Genomic DNA, 22,500 nt, shown 5'->3' on the forward strand with positions numbered 1-22,500 from the left:
AGCGGTAACAACATCAAACATTAAAGCAAGCCAAGCGGTAGTGGTGGCAACGGAGACCGGTGATTTTACATCGAGATGCAGACACTCCTGAAGCCGCACGTGCAGCGGGGCCGCCGCGTTCTCCACTTCCTGCCGCTGTGTGATGAAGATATCCACAAGCTCCCTGTCCTGGCCCAAACATAACCGGCACTGTTGCATGGTAGCTAGCTCCACTCGGTGGTCCTGTTGTCACGGGTTACGTTGGCAATCGTTAGCAACTCGATTCGCAGGCGGTTGATGTGGGCCGATCGTCGGCAATTCTTGAGCGGAGATTTCGGAAGCGAAGGAGCGCGACCTCGAGCACCAGAAACTCTTTGACTTTGAAACACTTTGACCAATCGATTGTAAACAAACACGCCCAGTGACAGATGCGCCGCCGAGACGCAAAAGTTTCAGGAAAGGCAGTGCGAGGAATTATTATTTCTTTTTCTAGATTACGAAATAGATATCAAATTTAAAGGATGTTTTTAATCATAAAAAGTGCACTCGCTACCGATGACCATTAATTATAATTAAGTTTCCGCGTTGCTGTCCTGAAACATACGAACACCACTCATTCATCACTCGATTGGTCATCTCCCGGGTGCGAACCAAAACACCTCGAAGCGTTATTAACGATTTTAGTTTTTAATCCGCATTTTTAGTGAATCATCGGTATTAACCAGCCAGCATGAGTGCAAACGAAGGTACTACGCAGTGGATTAGTCAACGAGCCACTTCATGGCGTCCTTTGTCCTTTGTGTTTTCCAGAACCACCGAGGGCCGAATCTCCGGCAGGTGAGGAGGAGGAACGACCGCCAGGTGCCGGAGATATACCGGAGCACGAGATCGTCAAGATGGAAGACATCATTACGATCGATCCGGAAACGATGGAAGTCGATCTGAACCATGGCCGGATCGCCAAGATTGAAAACCTGGAACCCCTGACCAAACTCGAACGGTGAGAGGCAGACACCGCCGATGCTGGATGTTGTGGGACTAATCCGAGATCCGGATTCTCTTTATAGACTCTGCTTGCGATGGAATTTGATTAAGAAAATTGAAAATCTCGATCATCTCACGTCGCTGCTCGAGCTGGAGCTGTACGATAATCAAATCACGGAGCTGGAGAACCTCGATCAACTCGTTAACTTGGAGTAAGTGCAGCCCAATGAGTCACATGGTAGGCTTTGTCTCATTGTTCTTCTTTTCCTTTCTCTTTCTTCCTAGGGTGTTGGATGTTAGCTTTAATCGTTTGCGCGAAATCAAAAACATCTCCGCACTGACCAAACTGCGCCAGCTGTTTCTGTGCGCGAATCGTATCTCTTTGATTGAAAACTTGGATAACTTTAGCAGTTTGACCATGCTGGAGCTGGGTGACAATAAGCTGAGGGTAAGTCCCCGTCGCTACCCTTTGTCGCAGCCTGATCTGATCGACTTTCTTTGCTTCATAGAAATTGGAAAACCTCGATCGACTCACCAATCTGACCCATCTGTACATTGGCAAGAACAAGATCACTAAAATCGAAAACCTTGACAATCTGGTCAAGCTGGAGTGTCTCAGCTTGCAGTGTAACCGGTTGACCAAGATCGAGAACCTCGACAAGCTCGTCAACCTGACCGAGCTGTACGTGTCGGAGAATGGTATCGAGAAGCTGGAAAACCTGGAGCAAAACAAGCTACTCGAGACGCTCGATGTGGGCAAGAACCGTATCCAGCATATCGAAAACATTGGCCATCTGCAGGCGTTGGAAGAGTTTTGGGTAAGAACCTCACAAACGGCGTGGCCCGGAGCTACATTCATTCCTTACATCCTTCCTCGGTTCTAGATGAACGATAACGCCGTATCGGAGTGGTCGTGCGTGGATCAACTGGCGGAGAACAAGAAGCTTGCCACCGTCTACCTGGAGCGCAATCCGGTCGCAAGTGATGTCAATTATCGACGCAAGCTGAAGCTGGCGGTGCCTTGGCTGCAGAAGATCGATGCCACTCTGTGTCGTTAAGAGGCCCCACATCACCCCACTTGGCACCAAACTATTTAATAAAGATAAGGTTCATTAACGCACAACACAACGCCTCGCGATATGCTGATCAGGGTTTTATTGGCAACAGGCATCAATGAAGGGGGCGCAGATTATGAATACTTTACACTCCGGAATGCAGAATTACGCGACCGAGAGCACCACTGACTAATCAACTAATGAATAGCTAACAGAAAACGTACGAAACATGGTTTATTGTGGGTATAAAGCTCTAGCACACAAATTCACCGGCACCTGCCGTTGGATTGCTGGAAGAATCGTGACTCGTTACCGGTGCCGTTCCATTCTGGTGCGGTGGTTCCGATGACGTCTTCGGTTCATTATCATCATCATCATCATCGTCATCATCGAAGGATTTGCCCGTTAACCGTTTCAATTCCATTCGATAGCGTTGCAGTTTGTTCTCCTGATCGGTCAGCAGCTCAAGCAGATCCTCCTGATCGTGTCGTACCTGTTCGAGCTTGCTATCGCTTTGGTTAGCGCGGGTTTCCGCTGTCGTAACACGCGTTCGTAGCTGATCGAGCTCACCTAAAAGACGAGCATTCTCTGCCTCGTAGTACGACAGCTTGGCACGATCGGTTTGCTGTTCGAACGTCAGCATCGATAGGCGGCTTTCCAGTGCTTCCACACGCCCCGTATCGGCCGGTGGAGTGTCCCGTGCGGTGGTGGCAAGCATGTGCAACGGTGAGGAGGCTTGCGATGACTGATGATGGCTTCCGGTGATGCCCAATGGACCACCGGCTTGCAGTTGTGCTTTGAGCAGAATGTTTTGATCCTGAAGCTGTGCATTGCTCGAGCGCGATTGTTCCAGCGATTGCACTAGCTCGTTCACCCGGCCCTCGCTTTGTGCCAGCTGCTGCTGTAGGGCCTGTAATCGAGCATCCTGCTCCCGGATGATGTCCTTGTACTGGCTAACCAGCCCGGACGCTTCCTGGCTGAGCGTAAGCTCGGCAATGTTAGCACCACCAGCACCGAAACCATTCACCGTTTTGGTGATCGTGGACTCGAGTGATTTGAAAAGCCGGCAGAACTCATAATCCAGCAGCAGATCGGTGGTGGCCGCTATGCGTATCTGTGGCTGTTTGGCCGATTTGCTGTAGTTCTCGTGCTTCGACACCTCGCCCAGCTTTTTGTTGTAGGTATCGAGTCCGATCCGTTTGATCAGCAGCTGGCACAAGAACTCACGCTGATGCTCCTGCACGCTATTGTCGTTGAACTGGATGCAAAGACCCATGAGGAAGGCGCACAGTCCCTGCACCAGATACTCGTTGTCACCGTGCTCGTTGGCCGAAATCTGCCCGGTAAGGTAGGCGATCGTGCCCGGAATCGTGAGGAATGTGCGCACCGCTAGCTGACAATCGGCCAACCACACGGACAGTAGCATCAACAGACCGACCTTGCTCTGGAACTTGCAGTTTGCCTGCTGCAGCAACTGATTGCACTGCTCGAGCAGCGAAACTGGTTTGCTGTTGTGTGAGGTGGCCAGTACCACACGCAGTAGCTCTTCCTTCTGCGTCGGATTGTCCAGCAGCGCGTGGCTCAACGAAACGGAGGCAAACCAGTTCGAGAGTGGATCGGTGCTGAACAGATTCCGACATAGCAGCTGACCGCTGGTGATCTTGTTCGTTTGATCGGACGATTGCAGTAGCGTCTTGACGAGTGAACTCTGGCCACCCTCGTTGCGGTACAGGTAGCTCTGGAAGCAGTACAGCACCGCGCACCGAAGCGGAAGGGGTTGCTTTTCGTTAACCATCGACATGAGCAGCAGTACGATCGCGGACAGTGGTGTGTCGCACGGTGCCACAACGGAGTTGAAGTAATCCTGGTTCTGACCATCGCCACGTATCACCTCGGCGATCGTATTGATCGTTTCGATCAGTAAATCCGGCGGTACTCCGCTAGCCATGATGATGTTGCAGATGGCCGCTAGCAAACCGGAACTTCGGATCGCTTTCTGGCAGGAACCGATCACTTGCTGTGGATTGCTCGGTGACACGAGTGCACGGATCACCTGCAGCATGCAGTGAAGGTTTGAGACCTTCTGGGGGCTCATACCCGTTTGATCTTGCTCGGGCGGTAGTTCGAGCATCGGTGCCAATCGCTGAATGTAGGAACCTTCCTTGAAGAACTGCTGATTGCTGGGATTGTTCTTCAGCAGATTTAGCATGAGAATGAGACAATCCTCGACTACGATCCCACCGTCCGAGCAGCCCTCTTCCGTGATCACATCTAACAGGCGATCGAACGCATTCTCGAATGCAACGATCTTCTGAATGTTGCCGTTGCCCTTCGTCAGCTGGATCATCAGTAGCAGTGCATCGTTGCGGATCACTTCGCGACTGTCGATCAACAGATCCATCATCTTCGACACACCCATCGGACTGACGAGAACGATCTCCTGGATGTCTTTTGGCCGGTTGGCCAGCAAGTTCGTCAGCAGCTTAATCGCTGCCCAGCGCACCCGGAAGTCGTACTCTTCCAGACATCCCAACACCAAACAAACGTTATCGGGTTTTTTGATGAAAATCTCCGTAAACTGTTCCCCGATGTTGGCCGTTACGTTCGGGTTGTCCTGTTCCTCCTCGAACTGCTCGGGTGTGGTAACGTGGCACAGCGTATCCAGGCAGTAGCCGATGATTTCGCTATCCGATCGGTCCTGCTCAAGCACCTGCAGCATTGCACTCATTCCGATGCCTACTTCGATGCGATACTTTTTGGAAAGTGCTTTCAACGCACGGCAGGCATCGCGCCGATCGTCCAGCAGGGTGGAACTGGTCACCCTTTCCACCAGCAGCTCGACCTGGACGGAAGAAACGGAAACAATCGTGAGACGACCGATAGGGCCAACTACTCCGGGCGCTTACCGTTTCTGCCCCACTGGGAGTCTGGTTGGGTTGCTGCGACCCCAGCACGGACTGGAGGCCACTTTTGAGGAAATTCATCGTCGCGAATTTCCCGGACCCGAGTTTTCAGCCCCGAAAATCCTGCTCAGCGCGACCACGTCAATATTTTTGCTTCCCCCAACCCCTTCCTCCCCTGACCGTTTGTTGTTTGCTCCTGTCAGCTGTCATCGACCGTGCGTTTAAGTCGTTCTCTTCATTTCCTTCCGGGTTTTTTAAGCTCCACAAAACTGCAGTGGCTATTTTACTGTTTTAATTGAGGACTCTAGAACATTAAATTCTGTAAAACTACCGAACTAGTGCTCTAACAGAGGAGGATTTGTGTTTTTGGGACGAAGCTAGCGGCTGATTTGAAACCTCAGCAGGACTATCATCGACTTCTGTCAAGCGGGTGATGCGGTGTTTTGCTCCAGGAATCCCCAACTAGAAGTGGATAGAAATTGGAATCTTGTGAAATAATTATCCTCTACTGCACGTGAACCAGCTAAACCATGTCGGACATACAGACACTGATGGATATGGGATTTCCGAAGGAGAAAGCGTAAGTATCAACCCCGGGTGCCCCGTGTCTGTAGCTTCTTTGATCTCTGATGGTCTTGTTGTCTCCTCCCTCCTTTTAGCGAGCGAGCGCTGGAGGTAACAAATAATAAAGGAGTCGAGCAGGCCATGGAATGGTTGCTAGCGCACGCCGACGAACCTTTGCCACCTGCAACGACCGGTTCCACAGCAGCCGATGGAACGGCCACATCCGAAACAGCCAACAGCACACCGGCGGCGGATGGGCAGACCGCGGACGGTGATGGTACGTCCGCGGATGCCGTGGCCAAGTCACTGAAATGCGACGAATGCGGCAAGCTGTTCAAATCGCAGGAAGAGGTAGAGTTCCACGCGGCCAAGACACAGCACAGTAGCTTCTCCGAGTCGACGGAGGAGAAGAAACCACTCACCGAGGAAGAGAAGAAGGCCCAGCTGGCCCTGCTGGAGGAGAAGATGAAACGGAAGCGCCAGGAGCGCGAGGAGAACGAAAAGAAGGAAGCGATGGAGCGGGAGCGGCTGCGGATCAAATCGGGAAAGGATATGCTCGAGGCACGCCGCAAAATGGAGGAGCAGGAAATGAAGAAACTGATGGATCAGCGGAAGCGCGAGAAACTCGAAACCAAAGCGGCCCGCGATCGGGTTCGTCTGCAGATCGAGGCAGATCGTGCGGCTCGCAAGGCGAAAGATGCTGGGTAAGTGACGGAGCATGGACTCCTAGATCGTACGGCATATTGATTCCTCTTTTGCCTTTCGACAGTGAGCCTGCAGGAGTCACTTCGCCGACATCCACCACCAGCAGTGCGACGGCTACATCACCAACGGCCGCTGCTACGGTGGCCAGCCCACCGAAACCTGCCGAAACGAAGAGCTACACCACTGCCAAGATCGCCATTCGTATGATGGACGGTAGCCAGCTGGTACAGACGTTCCAAGCCAGTGAGCAGCTGGCCGCGGTACGGCTGTTTGTGCAGCTGAAACTCGGTGCCATCGACACACCGTTCGGACTGATGACCAACTTTCCCAAGAAAGTGTTCACCGACGAGGAATACGACATGCCACTAGACAAGCTGGGACTCGTCCCGAACGCGGTACTGATCGTCACGAAGGGTTCATAAGTCGCGAAGTGTTTGTGTTCGTTCCGGTGGCGGGCCGGTTTATGTAAAATTTCTCTATAACAATTTCTAATGCGATCGATGGTTGTATGTGATTCAAAACGCGATATAAAGAGTCACGACTCTCTTTTTCTCGGAAAGTAGCTTGTACTTTATTTATACGTTACTAGCGCTTCTAGTTTCGGTGGTACTTACAAAAGTCCTCTAGATTAGACGAGGATCACCTCAACGAATTCATCGTCCACCTGAGGCCCTTCACTTTCCTCACCGTCGTTACTTTGCGAAAACACTTCATATACTACCGAGTAGTAGGTTGCTTTGGGCTGCACTTCATTATGCTCCATCGCGTACTCCTTGGGAACGACGTCCGGGTAGAGGATCGGGTGAGCTGCGTTGCAATTGCTAATGATGGCACCGCCACCACTGTTTGTTCCTTGTCGCTCCAATCCAACGATTCCGTCACAATCGGTCAGCTCGAGCTGCTTGTTGAAGCAAATGCGAATCTCGTTCAAAATTTGTAGATGCGTTTTCGAGTCATGGTAACACTCGATTGCTAGATCCTTGCCATAGTAACCGAACAGCGCCTTATTGAGCGTCGCCAAGCTGTAGTTGAACCCGGGTAGAATGTTACCCCCGGCCGCGAATCCAGAACCCACCGAATACTTTTCAAGCCAGCTCAATCCCTGGCCAAAGTACTTCAGTTCCGTGTTGAGCTGTTCGATCATCTCCGCCGCACAGGTGCCGTGCTTGAGCCACTCGTGTTCCCACAGCGAATCGGTCGGTTTGTTCGCTTCCACATTGAGCCAGTGCTCTTCCAGCTGGGACTCGATCGAGGACAGCTGACTCACATCGAAAACTGCCGTTTTGTTGCAGAATGCCGGACCGATCGTGTTGATCTTGGTGGGCCAAATGCCATGGATCGTCCAGACGATATTGGGCGATGGTAGCCCGCAGATGTGGTCCTTGTTGTGCTCACGCCACTCATAACAAGCCGTTATTGGCCACCGTTGGGTGAAGATAAGCAGATCGAACGGATGATTACCAACGGCATCACGATCATCAAGCGTCGAGCTAAAATTAAACCCAAGTGATGCACGAAATTGTTTCTCAAACTCCCCTAAGCCCCTCTTTGCATACCTGGCAGGCTTGGAGAAGCAAATTTGGGTGGAAAAAGCGAAAATTAAAAGTATTTTCACAAACAAAGACTCCATCGCACTTCTCGATCGCGAAGGTTGATGCGGTCGTTTTTCGAAAACACCCAGCTGGCGTTTTTCGAAAAAAAAGGTGAACGATCGGGCAAATCGAGGATCGGGAAAAGGAAGATCGCGAGCAAACAACCTCGTTGAGTTACGGGACGGCTAAAATTGTCACCAATCGAGGATGTTTGATGGGAACAGGGGAAAAATGGGACAGCCGGAATGTCGCGATCGTCTCTACCCTGCTCGTGTCTGTTGCAACGATTTAAATGCTCACGCACGTGGTAGTTTCTCCAGGTGATCTTACATAAAAAAGCTTGCGTTTGCATTTGATTTATTCCAAAATATATCTCATCAACACAAAAGAAATACACCCCACTTAGAATGAGTTTAACTGGAGCCTCTTTTAGGGCTGTTATGCGTGTTACTGGAAAAGGAGTTTACGTGAGAAAAAACGAAACAAAGAGTAGATAAATCCTAACAAATAAATGAAACCTTTGAATTGTAGCATTAAAGCCATCCGTAGTTAAATCTCTTCTGCCTCTATACGCGTGTTAGGCTTATTGTTAAAGTGGATCTGTAGGCTTTCTCTTATAAGGAACTGCACTGTATTCAAAAGCATCCAATCTCTTCTGAAAACTTTGGATCGATACGATTGCCCCTCTAATCGGTACGTGTTAGTGCAGGCACACTTGTGCCTATATAAAACGCTTCATATATTATTTATGTGGCTTTGGAATCTGCAGCATGACCAAAATATCAAATTTCCTACAACAGAACTCCTTAACTGCTACAAACTAGGGACGCGGACTGCGTACCCTCCTGACTGTAAATAAATTCGTAACAACATTGCCTATACTCTGCCCGCCGCTCACCACATTCATATCAGCATTCACTCTTGAAACTATAATTTCATTCACACAAATAACACGATCGCCAACCTTTTTGATAAACAATTTAGATTTAAATAAAAAAACGAAACGAATTGCCTCTAACATCAAACATATTAGTGCCGGGCTATGCACCTTCAGGTGTACGGTTCTATGGTGATCAAATGGTGGGCACGATCGACACGCTGGAAGCACCGGAGGTGGCGTGGCCCGGTTTACTTGGCGCTAGCATCAGCTCCTTGTCGTTCAAGAGATCATGTTGGCTGTTCTCGTAACGGTTCTCGATGTCAATCTGCTGCAGCAGCGCGGCTTGGGACTCGCGAGCTCCAACTAAAAATACACTTTCCTACGGTGGATACAAAACAAACAACGTAATTAACACACAATCGCCGGGTTTGCTAGAGATAGACACGCCGATTGCGGATTGCTTTTACACCTTTAATATATGACTTTCACGACGTTAACTTCATTCCACTAGACTAGACAACACTAAACGAGATCGCGTGCTCAGCCTGCCCACTGCACAAACATTAACGTTTTATCCCACGTCCGCATAACTTAACAGAAAAGGAATAAATAATCTAGACTAGGACTGTAACACGCAACAAAGAAGTAACGTAGCACCAGGAACCGTTGAATAGAAGGGTATCTATTATGTTGAATCGAGTATTATGAAGGAAGTAAACAGGCAGCACCATAAGACGAACACACGGGAACAAAGGAGGTAACAGGAAAGACACAACCGCTCGTAATTCAAACGCCAACAAATGAATAGATCCTCCTCGAGTTACACACAACCACAGAGCACTAGAGAGCGAGGAGGTTAGTTAGATAGTTTAGCCGCTCTTTTCCCCATTTGGGCTGGCTTGTTGGTTCACTCCAGCACCACCATCACCATCTTTTTCATTACTACCGTTACTAACTTCTTCTCCCTGCACCTGCAATGATACAGCATCCAGAGACGAGAAAAGGAAGAAAAGAAAAAGACATGTTCACGACACGAATCTGAAACACACATCGCTCACCCGCGACACACGCAATGAAACGAGAATGTAGCGCTTGCAATGTTCCAGGCGTGAACACACAATAGTTGGCAGCAACACAACTGGTGACACGGGCGGCACAAATCAATGTAAAGAATGGTGTGGTGTTGGAGAAGAAAGAATTAAATTGACTAGCGTCCAGCATGTCAATGCGTGAGCCCTCTATGGTTCCTCTGTTCTATTAATGATATCTTATGGAGCTATGTAAAATCTGAGCGATAAATAGATGAAAGATGAAGCACGTGAGGAATACGTTCCAGTACACATAACAAACAATAACAGAAAAGGCAGGCAACAAAGGCAGTAGGAACAAGCTCCAGAAAAGTAGAAACATAGCATAGAATCGATCAGTCGAAATCGATCCTGCGAGAACGAGCTGCAGGCTGGGCACAATCAACCCTTACCTTGACGGCCTTGTCGGAATAGATGTCCATCTTGTCGTAGATGATGGCATGGATGCCGAGGCTCTTTAAATGCTTGATCGTGTCCTTACAGTTATTGTCATCACCCCAGCAGAAAATAATTAATCCTTTCTCGGTGGCCAGATTCACCTGCAATTAGAGAATGAGATGAGCAACTTCATACGAACAAACAGCACACCGGCACCTGACTTACCTGAGTTTGATCACGCAACAGATCCTCAGTGTGTGCCACAATTCCCAGCAGCTCCGTTGCGTACGCATTGCGAACCGCCATCTCGATCGAGTTGCAACGAGGATCGTGATAGCTCGGATAGCGGCTGGTCACACCGAGCGTTAGGAACATGACCGGATAAAGGTTCTGCTTGAGCCTCAGCAGCGTACAGATGTCCGCATCGAAGCAAGAGAACACGATCCGTCGCGTACCGGCTTTCGCGAGCACGACACGCAGTATGCAATCGACGTACTGGTTCGAATCGAACGTCATTTCCGACTCCATCCTGCCATCCTTCAGCTTCTGGGACCACTTGATCTCGATGTTGAAGCCACAGTGCGGATCGATCTGCTCGAGTGCATCGGCCAGCTGCGGGAACGGTTGGTGTTCCTCCAGGTCCTCGTCGAAGAACTTTGCCTCCCGGTTTCTACCCTCGACCACGTGGTAGACCTGTGCTCGAGGGAGGTCAACATTGTTACACATGCCATTTTCCATTGCATTTTTGGAATGGTTTTTTGTTTGGATTATGTATACTAATCAAGTTAACAAGATGATCGAAAAACGAACGTGATTAATAATCTCGCTTGATGGTGCTCAGAACACACACCGAAAACTAGGAAGTGGACAGACTGCAGCAGGGAAAATAGCTACAACAGGCACAAGGTACCCGCACAACACTTACCTTCAAGTTGCGCAGCTGCTCCAGCGTCAGTTCACGCATTGGAAGCTCCAACATATCGTTTGTTTCGAGCGTCGTTTTGCGCTTCAGCGAGACGTAGATGTCGAAATCATGGTAGATCACCGGCACCAGATCCTTGCTGAGCTGCACATCGAACTCCACCATATCGGCCCCATGCTGTACCGCCTTCTTCAGTGAAGCGATCGTATTCTCACGGATCACATTGCCATCGCTAGCCTTAAAGCTCGTCCCGGAACCACGGTGTCCCACGTCCAGCCCCGTCCAGCGCTTGTTCCAGTAGCGAATATAAGAACGCTCCAGGGTACAAAGCGGGGGCAGCAGGGGTGTCACTTTCAGGTACTCGATCCTCATCATCCCCAGCGGACGATGCTTGCTAGCACAGGTTACCGGTAGCTCTAGGATGCCCTCTGATTTCTTCAGGAAATTGGGCAAAATGTAATGGTAGCCCAAGTGATGCGGTGGTTCGTCTTCCTTCGCCTTCGAGCTGTACGAGTAGAGATCGACCAGGTAGGCCACATTCTCGGGTTCCGCTACCGTGACGTTGAAGATGAGAAAATCATCCTTCTGGTAAGGGCACCCGAACTGCGACTGCTGCTCATACGTTGCGTTCGGACTACGCATTGACGCCACCTCGACGAAGGAGTAGGTTGTGGCCGCTTCCGTTCCATTTTCGCGCGTATCGCTTGACAGCGATTCCTCAAGCAGCGAGGACACATTCTGCGTTTCCGCGTTAATGCGCAAATTCATCGTCGTTATCTGGTGATGTGAGAAAGGGAGAGAGAGAATATACTTTCAGATAATGTATAAACCAGATTGCAGCTCTCAGCTCACCTTGACATACAGTAGCCGATTTTTGATGCGCTCCTTAACGGAAAACGGATTATCAAAGAACTTGAACTGGACGATCGTTTCCGTGGTAAGCCAACCCTTGTCCAGCTTAATGTTCCCGTTAATATCACCGAGGGTATCGATCTTAGAAGGGGCCTTCTTGCTACCGGATTGACCATTTTCGCTTTCAACTTCATCTCCCGCAAATACCGGCACCTGGCGTGGCACGATGTGTGTCTCGAACCGCCGCACATGCACATTCTCCGTTGTTGGATCGACGGAACAGATCAGATAGCGATAGGTTATGGCCACATCACGCGGCAGATCCGTTTCCAGCGTCCACAGCTTGCTTGTCTCATCTAGAATTGTACACGAAAAAGGAAGATCAACAGTTCCGTTAAGTCGTTTCTTTATGCGCGCTTTATGCAGCACGTGCGGCGAGCACGGGCTGAATGGAGCGTGAATTGCCTCAATCGAATTACCGGGACGGTTAGGGGACTGGTCAGATCGCTCTCAATGGAATTGCCGTCCAACAATTCAATTAACGACACTTGCAACACAGTATGCAGCGAAGTAGACTGTTCTCTTCCTGCGCGCGGCAATGATCAGTCGGTTCTTAAATAGCACAACAACATTGACCCTCCTATCAGTCTGTCTACCCCATCCGGACGTACAGCAATCAACGGCTTCCCACAATCGTGTGCTCGCTTTGGATTGTCCAGCCTCCCCCTCTGATTCAGACAGGGTCATTCGGCCGCACTGATCGCAGTCGCTAGACGAAGTTAACAAAATGATCATCTGCATGATCAATGAACAACGTGGTCGTTCGAGGTCACTTTGCCGTCGACGTAAAACCCAGGGGGGGGGGGGGGGTGTTTCCTTGTTTTAATCGCAAAAATAAAACGGACACAAATACACGCCTCCTGCGTTTGTGGGTTTTCCTTTCAGAAATACATATCCACCACCGATGTCCCCAAAAACTTGTTTCTGTGAAAACGTGTTGTTTCAGTGGAGAGTGGGATATACGGAACACTAATTATTGTTTTAGAAAGTTTGAATGCTTAGCCCAATGCTGTGATGCAGAAAGTAGAACGATACACTCGCCAATCGTCGCCGGAACGAGTTTTTGGGGCTGATGAAGAGATAGAATCCAGGAAGAAGTAAGTTCTCGAGTCCGTAAAGGATCTGTAAGCGGATCTGCAGATAGGCTTTTGGGAATTCCCCTACGCACGGACGTTCTACGTTACAAGCGACCTAGGTGGAACGACGACTACACCACTTGCTCCTGATCGACCTGAAAGCCCGCCGCGTGATGTGATCGCGCTTTTGATCGCTCAAGGAGCATCTCGCGCGCCGTTCGATCTGCCCATCTTGGTGTTTGTGGGTTCGGTGGGTTTTGTTTCTTTGCCCCCGATCGTACCGGTACGGTCAGTTTATTATCAACATCACCGACAACCGGTCCGGTGATCAGCCTGTACACAGCGGGATTTCGCTGGTGGTGCTGGTTTTAGCGCTAGCGGTTTCTGTTTGTGCATTCGTTCGCCGTTGTTCCGACCCATCAAACGGATCAGTTGCAGCGGTCACGATGGAGCAGTTGGTTCGTTGGTTTTCGGTTACCGGTCTTATACTCCTGCTGGTGTTGAGTAGTGTACGATGTGATGCCGTCGAGCAGGCTTCACTCAACAATGGCGATCCGTGCGTTACTCCGATCGGTACCGAGGGAATTTGCCTACCAGTGCGCCAGTGTCCCTATATTATTGACTTTCGAAAAGCGCCCAACCTAACGTACGTAGAGAATGATTATTTGGAGAGTTTAAAGTGTGGTTCGATGGTTAAATCTCCCAAGCTACCACCTATTCCGTTGGTGCGTATTCGTGAACATTTGCTTCACTTTACTTCATTTTCTGATCAATCCCCATCATTTGCCGTTCTCTAATTGCCCAGTTGTGCTGCCCGAAGCATAAAAATGAAGAAAACTGTGGTCCACAGTTCCTCGCGACACGGATCATCGGTGGAGAAGAGGCCGAACCGGGGGATTTCCCGTGGGCAGGCTTGCTGTTCTACGAAATCCGGAATCGCACTAAGCCCAATTGCGGTGGAACGCTAATCACCAAGAACCATGTGATAACGGCGGCGCACTGTGTTGTCGATCGACCGAAATGGATTCTGTAAGTGTGCAGTTCCAGGGCGGAGGCAATTACTTATCACCAACACCGTATAACGGGTATTTGACGCATCTACCGTAGGAAATTCGTACGCTTCAATGACTTCAACATAAGCAGAACGGAGAACTGCATCGAGATTGGCAACGACACGGTGTGCCGGGATGACTATGCGGTGGACAAGATCGTTCCGCATCCCGAGTACAACATGAAGCAAAGATCCCGCCCCAACGATATCTGTTTGCTGTGGTTGGCCAGGGAAGTGGTGATCACCGATTTTTTAGTACCGATCTGTTTGCCACTGTCCTCCGAGCTGCAGGCGTTGCCGGTTGTTGGTGAAGAGTTTATAGTCGCTGGATGGGGCGCGACAGAAAATAGTGAGTAAACCACCCCGCTGCGGACAAACCCGGTTTAGGCGCCTGAGGCTAATGGTTTCTTCTTCCCGCTTCTACCTTCCAGGAACAATGAGTGAGGTGTTGTTGTGGGTTGAACTGCCAGGAGTAACAAATGATGCCTGCAATACGGTGTACGCTGTAGCCAATGTAACGCTGTCGGATAAACAGCTTTGCGTTGGTGGGCTTGAGGGCTTGGACTCCTGCCGAGGGGATTCGGGTGGGCCACTGATGAGACAGGAAGGGCTAAACACGTATCTGGCCGGTGTCGTGAGTTTTGGAGCGACAAAGTGTGGCTCCGAAAATCTGCCCGGTGTTTACACCAACATAGTCAAGTATCTGGACTGGATCGAAACACAAATCTTTGCCGGACAATTTGTGTAGCGACCTGACCCCTCACACCCCGGGGGTGGGTGGCTAAAGTGTATCAGGAATGCTAGTTTTAACATCGACTTGAAGAGGAACAACATAAATGCTATGTTAATATTAGTATCTAATGTGTTCAGAATCGTTTCAAAAGTTATTCGTCGAATCCTAGTCGACAGTGGAAATCGTGATCATAGTTCTGTGTTGTTTCAGCTTCGCTATAGCTCCTCATTACATCTGGAGCCATATATCTCTCTGAAGATTCTCTTCCTGAATTCCGACACTCTTTTTAATTCATTAATAAGGTCCCAAAGTCATGTGCTTACCTGGTTCACGATGCAGCTGAACGCACTGTTCCGGATCCCAGTTGCCTAGGGCTTCGCAGTTACCCGTGATCGCCACCGTTTCATCCTTTAGCAGATCGTATGTCACGAGCACGCGAAACGTGTGCCGCCGATCACCCGCCGGTTTCGGGGGTTTCGTTTTCTTCGCCGACGATTCCTGCCTTTCGGAAGACCCCTTTCCTTCACCATTTTCCTCTAGGAACCACCACCGTTGCATTTTGAATTTTGCTGAAGCGAGAAAAGTAGGCTTGCTGCGATTATTCTTTTTGGATTCGCGATTCTCGTCTCGTGTTGGGTTTCAAATAACATGGCCCCGGGAAGTTTGTTCTCTGTGTTCAATAACTATTGCTATGCGTTATCATTGGCCTCGCGTAACAGCAACCACCGACAACAATAACTGCTGACCAAATTAACTTCCGCGATGAGAAGGGAAGGAGTTCAATGGCTTTGCAATCGCGTTGTGGTTTGTTGTTGATATGCTGCACACATCGGATGACTGCGATATACGGTTCGCGCGCCTGCTTGGACTGTTGATAAAGAGGGGCAACAGGATCACGTGTATTACAGCAATCAGCGTGAGCAAATAGCCGAGCGAGTGTTTCGATTGGGTGCCGCGGCGGGGGTGGTGGAAGGTATAATTACATGTCGTTGGCAACAACGGGGAGATTTACTATCGCGGTCTCAATCGGTCGGTTGGTCGGTCGGAGGAATCCTACCTTCCGATAGCCGATACGCGAATGGCCTCGCAGGACGTCGGTGATGAACGTCGAGAGATAAACAGAACACAGATCCGCACAATGAGCGCACTGCCCAAGAGGATCATGTTTTTGGCGGTTGTTGTGGTCACCGGTAGGCGGACTAAAAATAGCGCGAAACACACCCCAAAAAACGGACGATCAACAATACGCAGACAAAAACGGCCACGAGCTTGCATTGGCAAATACCTGATGTCAACAACATCTCTCGTATCGTAGTGGCACGAGTATGGCGTGTGCGGAGTAGGCTGCTGGTGCTGATGCTGCGCGCAGCAACAACAAACCTGTCTCGGGAATGCCGCCGCCTCGTGTACCGAGCCATCACGTGATGTTGGTCACCTTTCGCGCCCCGTCCGATGGATTACCAAACCGGTTCGATCCAAAACATTCACCTGCGCGCGCTAAATCCCCTTCCTGCCGTTGGTGACATGCGCTCTTCACGTCCCCGACCACCAAACCATCGAATGCTGCAGGAGGAAACCGATCTCACAAGTTCGACGTCGGTCATCTCGTAATCGGTGAACAAAGTCCAGCCATAAATGATAAAGCTGGCGCCAGCTAGCGTGCGCTTGTGACCATCGCGTCTTCACCTTGGCCTTCCTCGGACCATCGGGGCTGTAACAAAAAACTTACCTTTTGGAATCAAGAGCGAGGACACGAAGCACGAAGACGACGGGTTGTTCTTTGTTCTGCTGCTCGTCGCTCGGAACGCTCGGATAAAGTTTGTTCGATAAGCCTTCTTTGTCGCAAAAAGCGCGAAGAAAGCGGAGTTTGATTAATGTTCACACACAGCAACCCACGGCACTACTTTATCCAGCCTCGAGCCACTAAATCAAACTCGCGAACACGGCCAAAACTGACGCGTCATCCAAGGCAACACGGTCCAACATTTATCACACCTTCCGGAACACCCGCGGGCCACCTTTTTTGCGCAACGGAAAACACTAGGAAAGTAAAGAAAAAGGGAGACGGAACGGAAAGGTGTCCTTCGGTCGCCCCGGGCTAGAGAAGAGCTCGCGAGCACGGTGCAACAACGGACGACGAGAAACAGCAGGCCATGGTTGCAGGAGCCAACGATTTTGTTGTTGCATGTGTTGTTTACGTTTTGCACAATTCGCGTTGGGTTTACGGTGTACGATCGATTACTCCCGGGGAACGGAAAATCACACGAAAAGGGCGATTAATCGCGGAGTGCAATTTAACAACAGGAAAAGGAGTTAATTTAAGGTAAAAATGCAACATAAATTAATAAAAAATGAAAAGAAAACTCAATAAAGTTCGAATAAATGTTCGAATTCGAAGTCAGCTGGTGTGCTGTCAAAGCGTCTGTCATTCCCAGGAGGTGGTGATCGTGGGGGTAGTGATTATTGTTGCATTGTTGTGTGTTCCGCTCGCTGCCCTGGTGCACCATTTAATCGCCTTCCTTCTCGTGTGGATTCAGCAGAAACCCCGTAGTTTGTGTTGTGGTTCTTCCGGGATTTCGAGATCAGCTGTTTGGTGACCGCGAATTTGCAGTGAAAACCGAAGAAGGTCGCACACCGTTACTAGGTTGGTTGGTTGGGTAGGTGGCAAGTGGCAGGTGTGAGATGCAAATTGGGCATCACCTCAATGCCACCGGATGAGGTTGGGGCAGTAAGCGAAGCAAGACAACGAAGAAGAAGATCAGCTCTCAAAAGCCCAACACAACCACCCACCGTACCACCCGAGCATGTTTTCGCAATAATCGTCCGATTGTACGTTGTGTGTCCGCGGATCGTCGTCGTTTGTGCCACGGTGTGTGCGCGCGGCTTCCTACGCGAGTGCGTCATCGCGAGTGGTGACCGTGAATGTGCTGGCATTCAAGTGCTGGCGATGAGAAAGATTGTGTGAAACTGATTGTGATCTGACCAGGAATCCCGGCCCCCGGTCCTTCGAGACGGGGTCAACGAAGTTATCGAACCTGGCCTAACGGACGGCTGGACACAGTCGGACAGTGCAATTCGCTGGAACACCTTTGACCGGAGACAACAGAACGACAACAATAATTCGCCCAAGATGACGAACATGCGACCACCGAGCAAAAACATTCTGCTCAAAGTAGTCATTCTCGGTGCGTAGAAGACACTCTCACATCTCGTCTTGTCTCGTCTTTAATTGGTTCGACGACGACGACGACGGTGGAGCCTCGCATCATCACGCATTCTTGCCCTGCCTTAATAACGACCCGTTCCTTCTCGTTTCAGGCGATGGGAACGTTGGCAAAAGCTGCCTCATGAACCGCTTCGTCTCGAATTTCTTCGATGCCAACTCTTTCCATACGATCGGGGTAGAGTTCCTGAACAAAGACCTACAAGTGGACCAGGAGCGTTACACACTGCAGGTAAGTCAGTCCACGAAGGAGACGTACGAGGGCAGATAATTGAGCAAACGCGACCTGTCGACAAACGCGTGCTGCGGGGAGGGTGGTTACTCCACCGGTCGTCGGTCGATGGTCTCTCGCAAATACCATCCCAAACGACCATCCCCCACCACCCCTGGAGCGCGAACACAAACAAACCGAACCGAGCGCTTATCGGGATGGCAGGTCCGTTGTGGTCCCCCGGACTGGACCGGACCGCATCCATCAGTAGCAATATGTTGCGGTCGTGCGCGCATTCTGTGCCCCCACCAGATGTGCTTATGCTCCCGTTCTCTCTCTCTCTCTGTCTCTGGGGAGCACGTTCGTGCGACTGCTGGTGCGTCAGCTGGTGGAACGACAATATTTACCCGCGCGCGCGATAGCATAACGCGCCGTGGCAGCCGGCCAGGCCACCCGGAAGTTCCGTTTCTTTCTATGTTGCACGAAAGTTCATGTAAAATTCATAAGAATGCATGAATGAGACTTAGTAGGCCTGAGCTGGCCTGGGGAGCGGCTGGTTGGCTCACTACTTTTGGCCTACTTGGATTATTTATTCAATATTTAAAATTAATATATGGCAACGCCATCTCGCAGTGACGCTTTCTTGACGGGCATGCATGGCAAGAGTTTCTCGAGGTTTACGTGCAAACACCAAATTTTCCAAAATAGTGCCCCATCGCGCGTCGCGTTTATGAGAAAGACGCGAGCAATCCGCTTACTGTGGAATACAATGTGGCAGCACTTCACTTGAGGTTTATGATGGTGTTTCGCAGGTCGCAGGCCGTTGTTTTTCGCTACACATTATGATGTGGGAATTTTGCCACGTGCTATCCGTGGCGCACAGACGAACTACCTGGGAGCCATCCCGATGTTAGTGAACCCTTCGTAAGGTTTCGCGCTCAGGTTTCATTGGGATAGTATTTACCCCAGGAAGGGGGACTTTAGGGCGCCTGCAGTGGAACCTATTTCCCAGGAAATGGTGGAGCGATGCCTACTACCTCGAGTCGCGAATGTACGACATGTGTTCGCTGCTCCTACTACTCATCATGCTAGGCCATGGTTCATCTGAAACCCGCACCTTCCAGAACGTTTATTGCCGCCAACTTCCTTGATTGCCAGACCGATGGTGTGCGCGTGACAAAACTTGAGAGCGCACCAAAAAGCCATTAATCTTGCCATCCCATTGCCCAATATAGAGAAAGCATTGCGACAATCGTCGTTGACGTCGTCGCCATCGTCGTTCCACGAGTCGTTTGCATGTTTGAAGCCCATTAGGCTTTGCGGCATTCGGGCCATTCTTGCGGGCGAAACTAGTTTCGGACAAATGTCTTTATAATTTTTCGGATCCTGCCAGTACGTTGTTTGATAGAGTAAACAACAAACCGGGGAACCGTGCTGCGACGACAAAATGGCCAAAGCAAGCCCGTTGATGATGTAAACAGTTTATAGAGGACAAGCATCATCGCTCCGTAACCGAGATCATTCGCAACAATCAGATTAGTCATCGCCACGTTACTTAGCAACCGTACCGTACACGTTCATTCGCTCATTTGCTCGTTTGTCGATGTGATTAGTAATGAGGCGTGAAATGGGAACTAATACCGGGCTTCCTCTTTTCTATCATTCCCCCCCGGGGGGACAGATCTGGGACACTGCTGGCCAGGAGCGGTTTCGAGCGCTGCGTACACCGTTCTACCGCGGTACCGACATCTGTCTGCTCACGTACGCGATTGACGATCGGCAAAGCTTCCGGGCGTTGGTGAGTTGGCGCGACGAGTTCCTCCGGTACTACGACGTCAACCCCGAGCGGTTTCCCTTCATCGTGGTCGGCACGAAGAACGATCTGCCGGCGGCACAGCGCCAGGTGACGGCCGACGAGGTGGCCCAATGGTGCCAGGAGCATCACGTAGCCGCTTTCATCGAAACATCGGCGAAAACGTCGGAAAACGTGGCCACCGCTTTTGCGCTGGCCGTGCAGCAGTGGAAAAAGCTGGAGCGCTGCACCGAGCGGGAACTGCGCGCCCAGGGACAGGATACTATCGATCTGATGAAGAGCGTTAACCTGAGTGCGAACCGTAATCGGTTTTGCTGTGTCGGTGGCAGCAACGGTGGACGAACGGCGGCGGCATCAGGGATGCAAGATGATGATGATTATCCCAACTGAAAGTGGTGCGCTTCAAGTGGGGACAGGTGCTAGGTTTTTAGGTTAGGTTCCAGACAACGCGTTGTCATATGTGATAAGAATGTTGCGAAGAAACGTTGCGAGGCGCGAAAGGAGACAAATCAACGACGAAAATTTCATTGTGCACTCACACACAAACACATCTACCGATGCTGTCGCTCGGCCACCATCAAGCAGCAATTGCACGATCGATTGATCGATGATCGATAATTGGAATAGATAGGAAGGAAAGGCAGCCATCGCTTCAATGCTGTGTGCTCTAGAGGCGCGGAACACTATCGCGGTGATTCTATTGCCTGATGCTGCTACTGGTGTAACTGACGTCTCGTCGCCCGCCTGCTTATGCTCTTTCATTCGAACCGCCTGCTTGGGCTGGCATTTTATTTATTTGTTTATTTTCATTCGTCCTCGAGTGTGGTTTCGCTCGATCGCGCAATCATGTGTGTGGTCCGTATCTCTTCGTACCTGATTGAACCGCATTTAAATGCTCGATCACGACCACCCCGTGCTTGCAAATGCAATAGAACGAGTGTAGATTGCGCTCGATGTGTCGATCATTTCTTTCTGTCTTTGTTGTCGAATCGAATGGTGCCTGGCAGCTACAATGCAGCGGTTCTCGTGTGCGAGCGAGCAACCACTTTTCACACTCTTCAGCACTACTCACAGAGCAATCGTCGAGATTTTTAATATTTTGTAAAAAAGTCCACGGAGCCAACGCGGCCGCCGGTTAGGCAAATGTTGTAAGCAATAATTTAATGTTGAGTTTATGTATATTATTATGTTGTAACACATTCCACAAAGATGAAAGACAGCTGCTGACATGAAGGCTGGCTATAATTCCGCTGTTTCCGCGCTGCATTCGCAATTCCAAGAGAAGGCTGGTTCCGATTATGGATAAGGGTAGGGGGAATGCAAAGAAAAGACTATCGTCGAATCGATTTGAAGAAGAGTGAGAGGAACGGTTTTAGGAGGATTTAGCTAGGGATAGATAGTGCGAAAAGGGCAACTATTTTACTAACAAAGACACAGTAGGAGCATTTAGCTCACCTGGAACCACCTGGGTGCGTAAGGATAGGAGGACGAATAGGTTGCCACAAGGATTTGGAACAGCTATTTTGTATAAGCATATTGACGATTCATTCAACAGGCAGGCAGGCAGCAAACAAGCAAACATTCACTTCTACAGATTCACTTTGTATAATAAACACCAAAGTAAAAAAAGTCAACAAATCCTGGTCCTTGCTTTCTTCGTTTTTCAGCAGCGTAGTAGAGGACGGTTTTTTCATTTTAACAAACTGGACACTTTAATATATTTCCACAAACTCTCTGTCACTCGCAGCTTGCCCCCCATCCGTTCCTTCCTCGTTAGCCTTGCTCCTTGTGAGGAAGTTATCATCGATGAAAGGCAGACGACAGGAAGGGGATCGGAAACAAACAAAATAGAAACTACATTTTTACACATGATGACACCCGCTGAATCTAACATCCTAAATGAACAAAACCAAAATAATAGTAGTAGTAATAATAATAATAAGAAAACAATGGAAGGAGCTGCTCCGTCACATTACATTCCATTGTTCGCTCACAAGGGCGCATTTACTGGGTGCTGTTTGTTACCTCGGTTTTTGCTTACATTTACTAACGCTACATTCGACGGTGGTGCTGTTGAAGAGAGGATGAATTTCGTGATCGATTTCCGTTTTCCCCATTTTTTTGCTTTTGTTTTACAAATTTCTATACAGAACAACAGCACACGCGCGGTTAAATGTTAAAAAAATTACTAAAGTACATAAAAGAGAAGTAGGTGTAACGGTATCGACAGTAACAGTAAAAACCTACTTACAGTGAAAGCTAATAATTACACGAAAAAAGATTAGGAAGAAGGTTAATCGAAACAAAAGAAACGGAAGGCACCATTGATGTATTTTCTTTTGCACCTTCTTTTCTACGTCCCAAAAAGGACTAAGCTGTGACAGTAAGACAAAACAAATTTAGTTCAAGCACCGCAAGGAAGATTAACTTG

The 22,500-nt window shown here is 49.7% G+C and overlaps 7 protein-coding genes across 9 annotated transcripts in view; 3 read left to right on the forward strand and 4 right to left on the reverse strand.

Annotated features, from left to right (window-relative positions):
• LOC126571158 (gastrula zinc finger protein XlCGF57.1-like) overlaps window positions 1-346 on the reverse strand; it is a 2,509-nt gene extending 2,163 nt beyond the window's left edge. The window contains exon 1 of the mRNA XM_050229463.1: window positions 70-346. Coding sequence (XP_050085420.1) covers window positions 70-198 — 129 coding nt within the window. The 5' untranslated portion in view covers window positions 199-346. The remainder of the gene's footprint in view (window positions 1-69) is intronic.
• A 247-nt stretch (window positions 347-593) lies between these two features.
• On the forward strand, window positions 594-2,091 carry LOC126571167 (protein phosphatase 1 regulatory subunit 7). Its single transcript, XM_050229476.1, has 6 exons — window positions 594-725; window positions 790-979; window positions 1,047-1,175; window positions 1,249-1,411; window positions 1,473-1,781; window positions 1,848-2,091. Exons 1-6 carry the CDS (start codon window positions 710-712, stop codon window positions 2,019-2,021), a joined length of 981 nt encoding a protein of 326 aa, XP_050085433.1. The 5' UTR covers window positions 594-709; the 3' UTR covers window positions 2,022-2,091.
• A 7-nt stretch (window positions 2,092-2,098) lies between these two features.
• LOC126571151 (general vesicular transport factor p115) lies at window positions 2,099-5,068 on the reverse strand. The gene is made up of 2 exons (XM_050229453.1): window positions 4,925-5,068; window positions 2,099-4,860 (listed from the first exon to the last, which is right to left on the reverse strand). The coding sequence occupies exons 1-2, from the start codon at window positions 5,000-5,002 to the stop codon at window positions 2,272-2,274; spliced, it is 2,667 nt and encodes an 888-aa protein (XP_050085410.1). The 5' UTR covers window positions 5,003-5,068; the 3' UTR covers window positions 2,099-2,271.
• Window positions 5,069-5,177: 109 nt separating this feature from the next.
• On the forward strand, window positions 5,178-6,749 carry LOC126571165 (UBX domain-containing protein 1-A). Its single transcript, XM_050229474.1, has 3 exons — window positions 5,178-5,501; window positions 5,581-6,189; window positions 6,255-6,749. The coding sequence occupies exons 1-3, from the start codon at window positions 5,452-5,454 to the stop codon at window positions 6,610-6,612; spliced, it is 1,017 nt and encodes a 338-aa protein (XP_050085431.1). The 5' UTR covers window positions 5,178-5,451; the 3' UTR covers window positions 6,613-6,749.
• Window positions 6,733-7,901, reverse strand: LOC126571169 (ribonuclease Oy). Its single transcript, XM_050229478.1, has 2 exons — window positions 7,747-7,901; window positions 6,733-7,680 (listed from the first exon to the last, which is right to left on the reverse strand). Exons 1-2 carry the CDS (start codon window positions 7,818-7,820, stop codon window positions 6,819-6,821), a joined length of 936 nt encoding a protein of 311 aa, XP_050085435.1. The 5' UTR covers window positions 7,821-7,901; the 3' UTR covers window positions 6,733-6,818.
• A 221-nt stretch (window positions 7,902-8,122) lies between these two features.
• On the reverse strand, window positions 8,123-16,994 carry LOC126571154 (glycerophosphocholine phosphodiesterase GPCPD1). Of its 3 annotated transcripts, none has more exons than XM_050229455.1 (7): window positions 16,552-16,994; window positions 15,146-15,391; window positions 11,903-12,258; window positions 11,054-11,827; window positions 10,354-10,821; window positions 10,143-10,289; window positions 8,123-9,041 (listed from the first exon to the last, which is right to left on the reverse strand). In XM_050229455.1, the coding sequence occupies exons 2-7, from the start codon at window positions 15,378-15,380 to the stop codon at window positions 8,856-8,858; spliced, it is 2,166 nt and encodes a 721-aa protein (XP_050085412.1). In that variant the 5' UTR covers window positions 15,381-15,391; window positions 16,552-16,994; the 3' UTR covers window positions 8,123-8,855. The 3 variants fall into 3 exon arrangements, with proteins under 3 accessions (XP_050085412.1, XP_050085413.1, XP_050085414.1); XM_050229456.1 differs by having other exon boundaries at window positions 15,146-15,414; XM_050229457.1 differs by lacking the exon at window positions 8,123-9,041 and adding an exon at window positions 9,053-9,633.
• Window positions 16,995-17,269: 275 nt separating this feature from the next.
• Window positions 17,270-21,707, forward strand: LOC126571173 (ras-related protein Rab-9B). The gene is made up of 3 exons (XM_050229488.1): window positions 17,270-18,007; window positions 18,141-18,277; window positions 19,938-21,707. Exons 1-3 carry the CDS (start codon window positions 17,953-17,955, stop codon window positions 20,457-20,459), a joined length of 714 nt encoding a protein of 237 aa, XP_050085445.1. The 5' UTR covers window positions 17,270-17,952; the 3' UTR covers window positions 20,460-21,707.
• Window positions 21,708-22,500: the final 793 nt, after the last annotated feature.

Source organism: Anopheles aquasalis, chromosome 2 (genome assembly GCF_943734665.1).
Source record: "Anopheles aquasalis chromosome 2, idAnoAquaMG_Q_19, whole genome shotgun sequence".
In the NCBI taxonomy this organism is placed as follows: Eukaryota; Metazoa; Arthropoda; class Insecta; order Diptera; family Culicidae; genus Anopheles; species Anopheles aquasalis.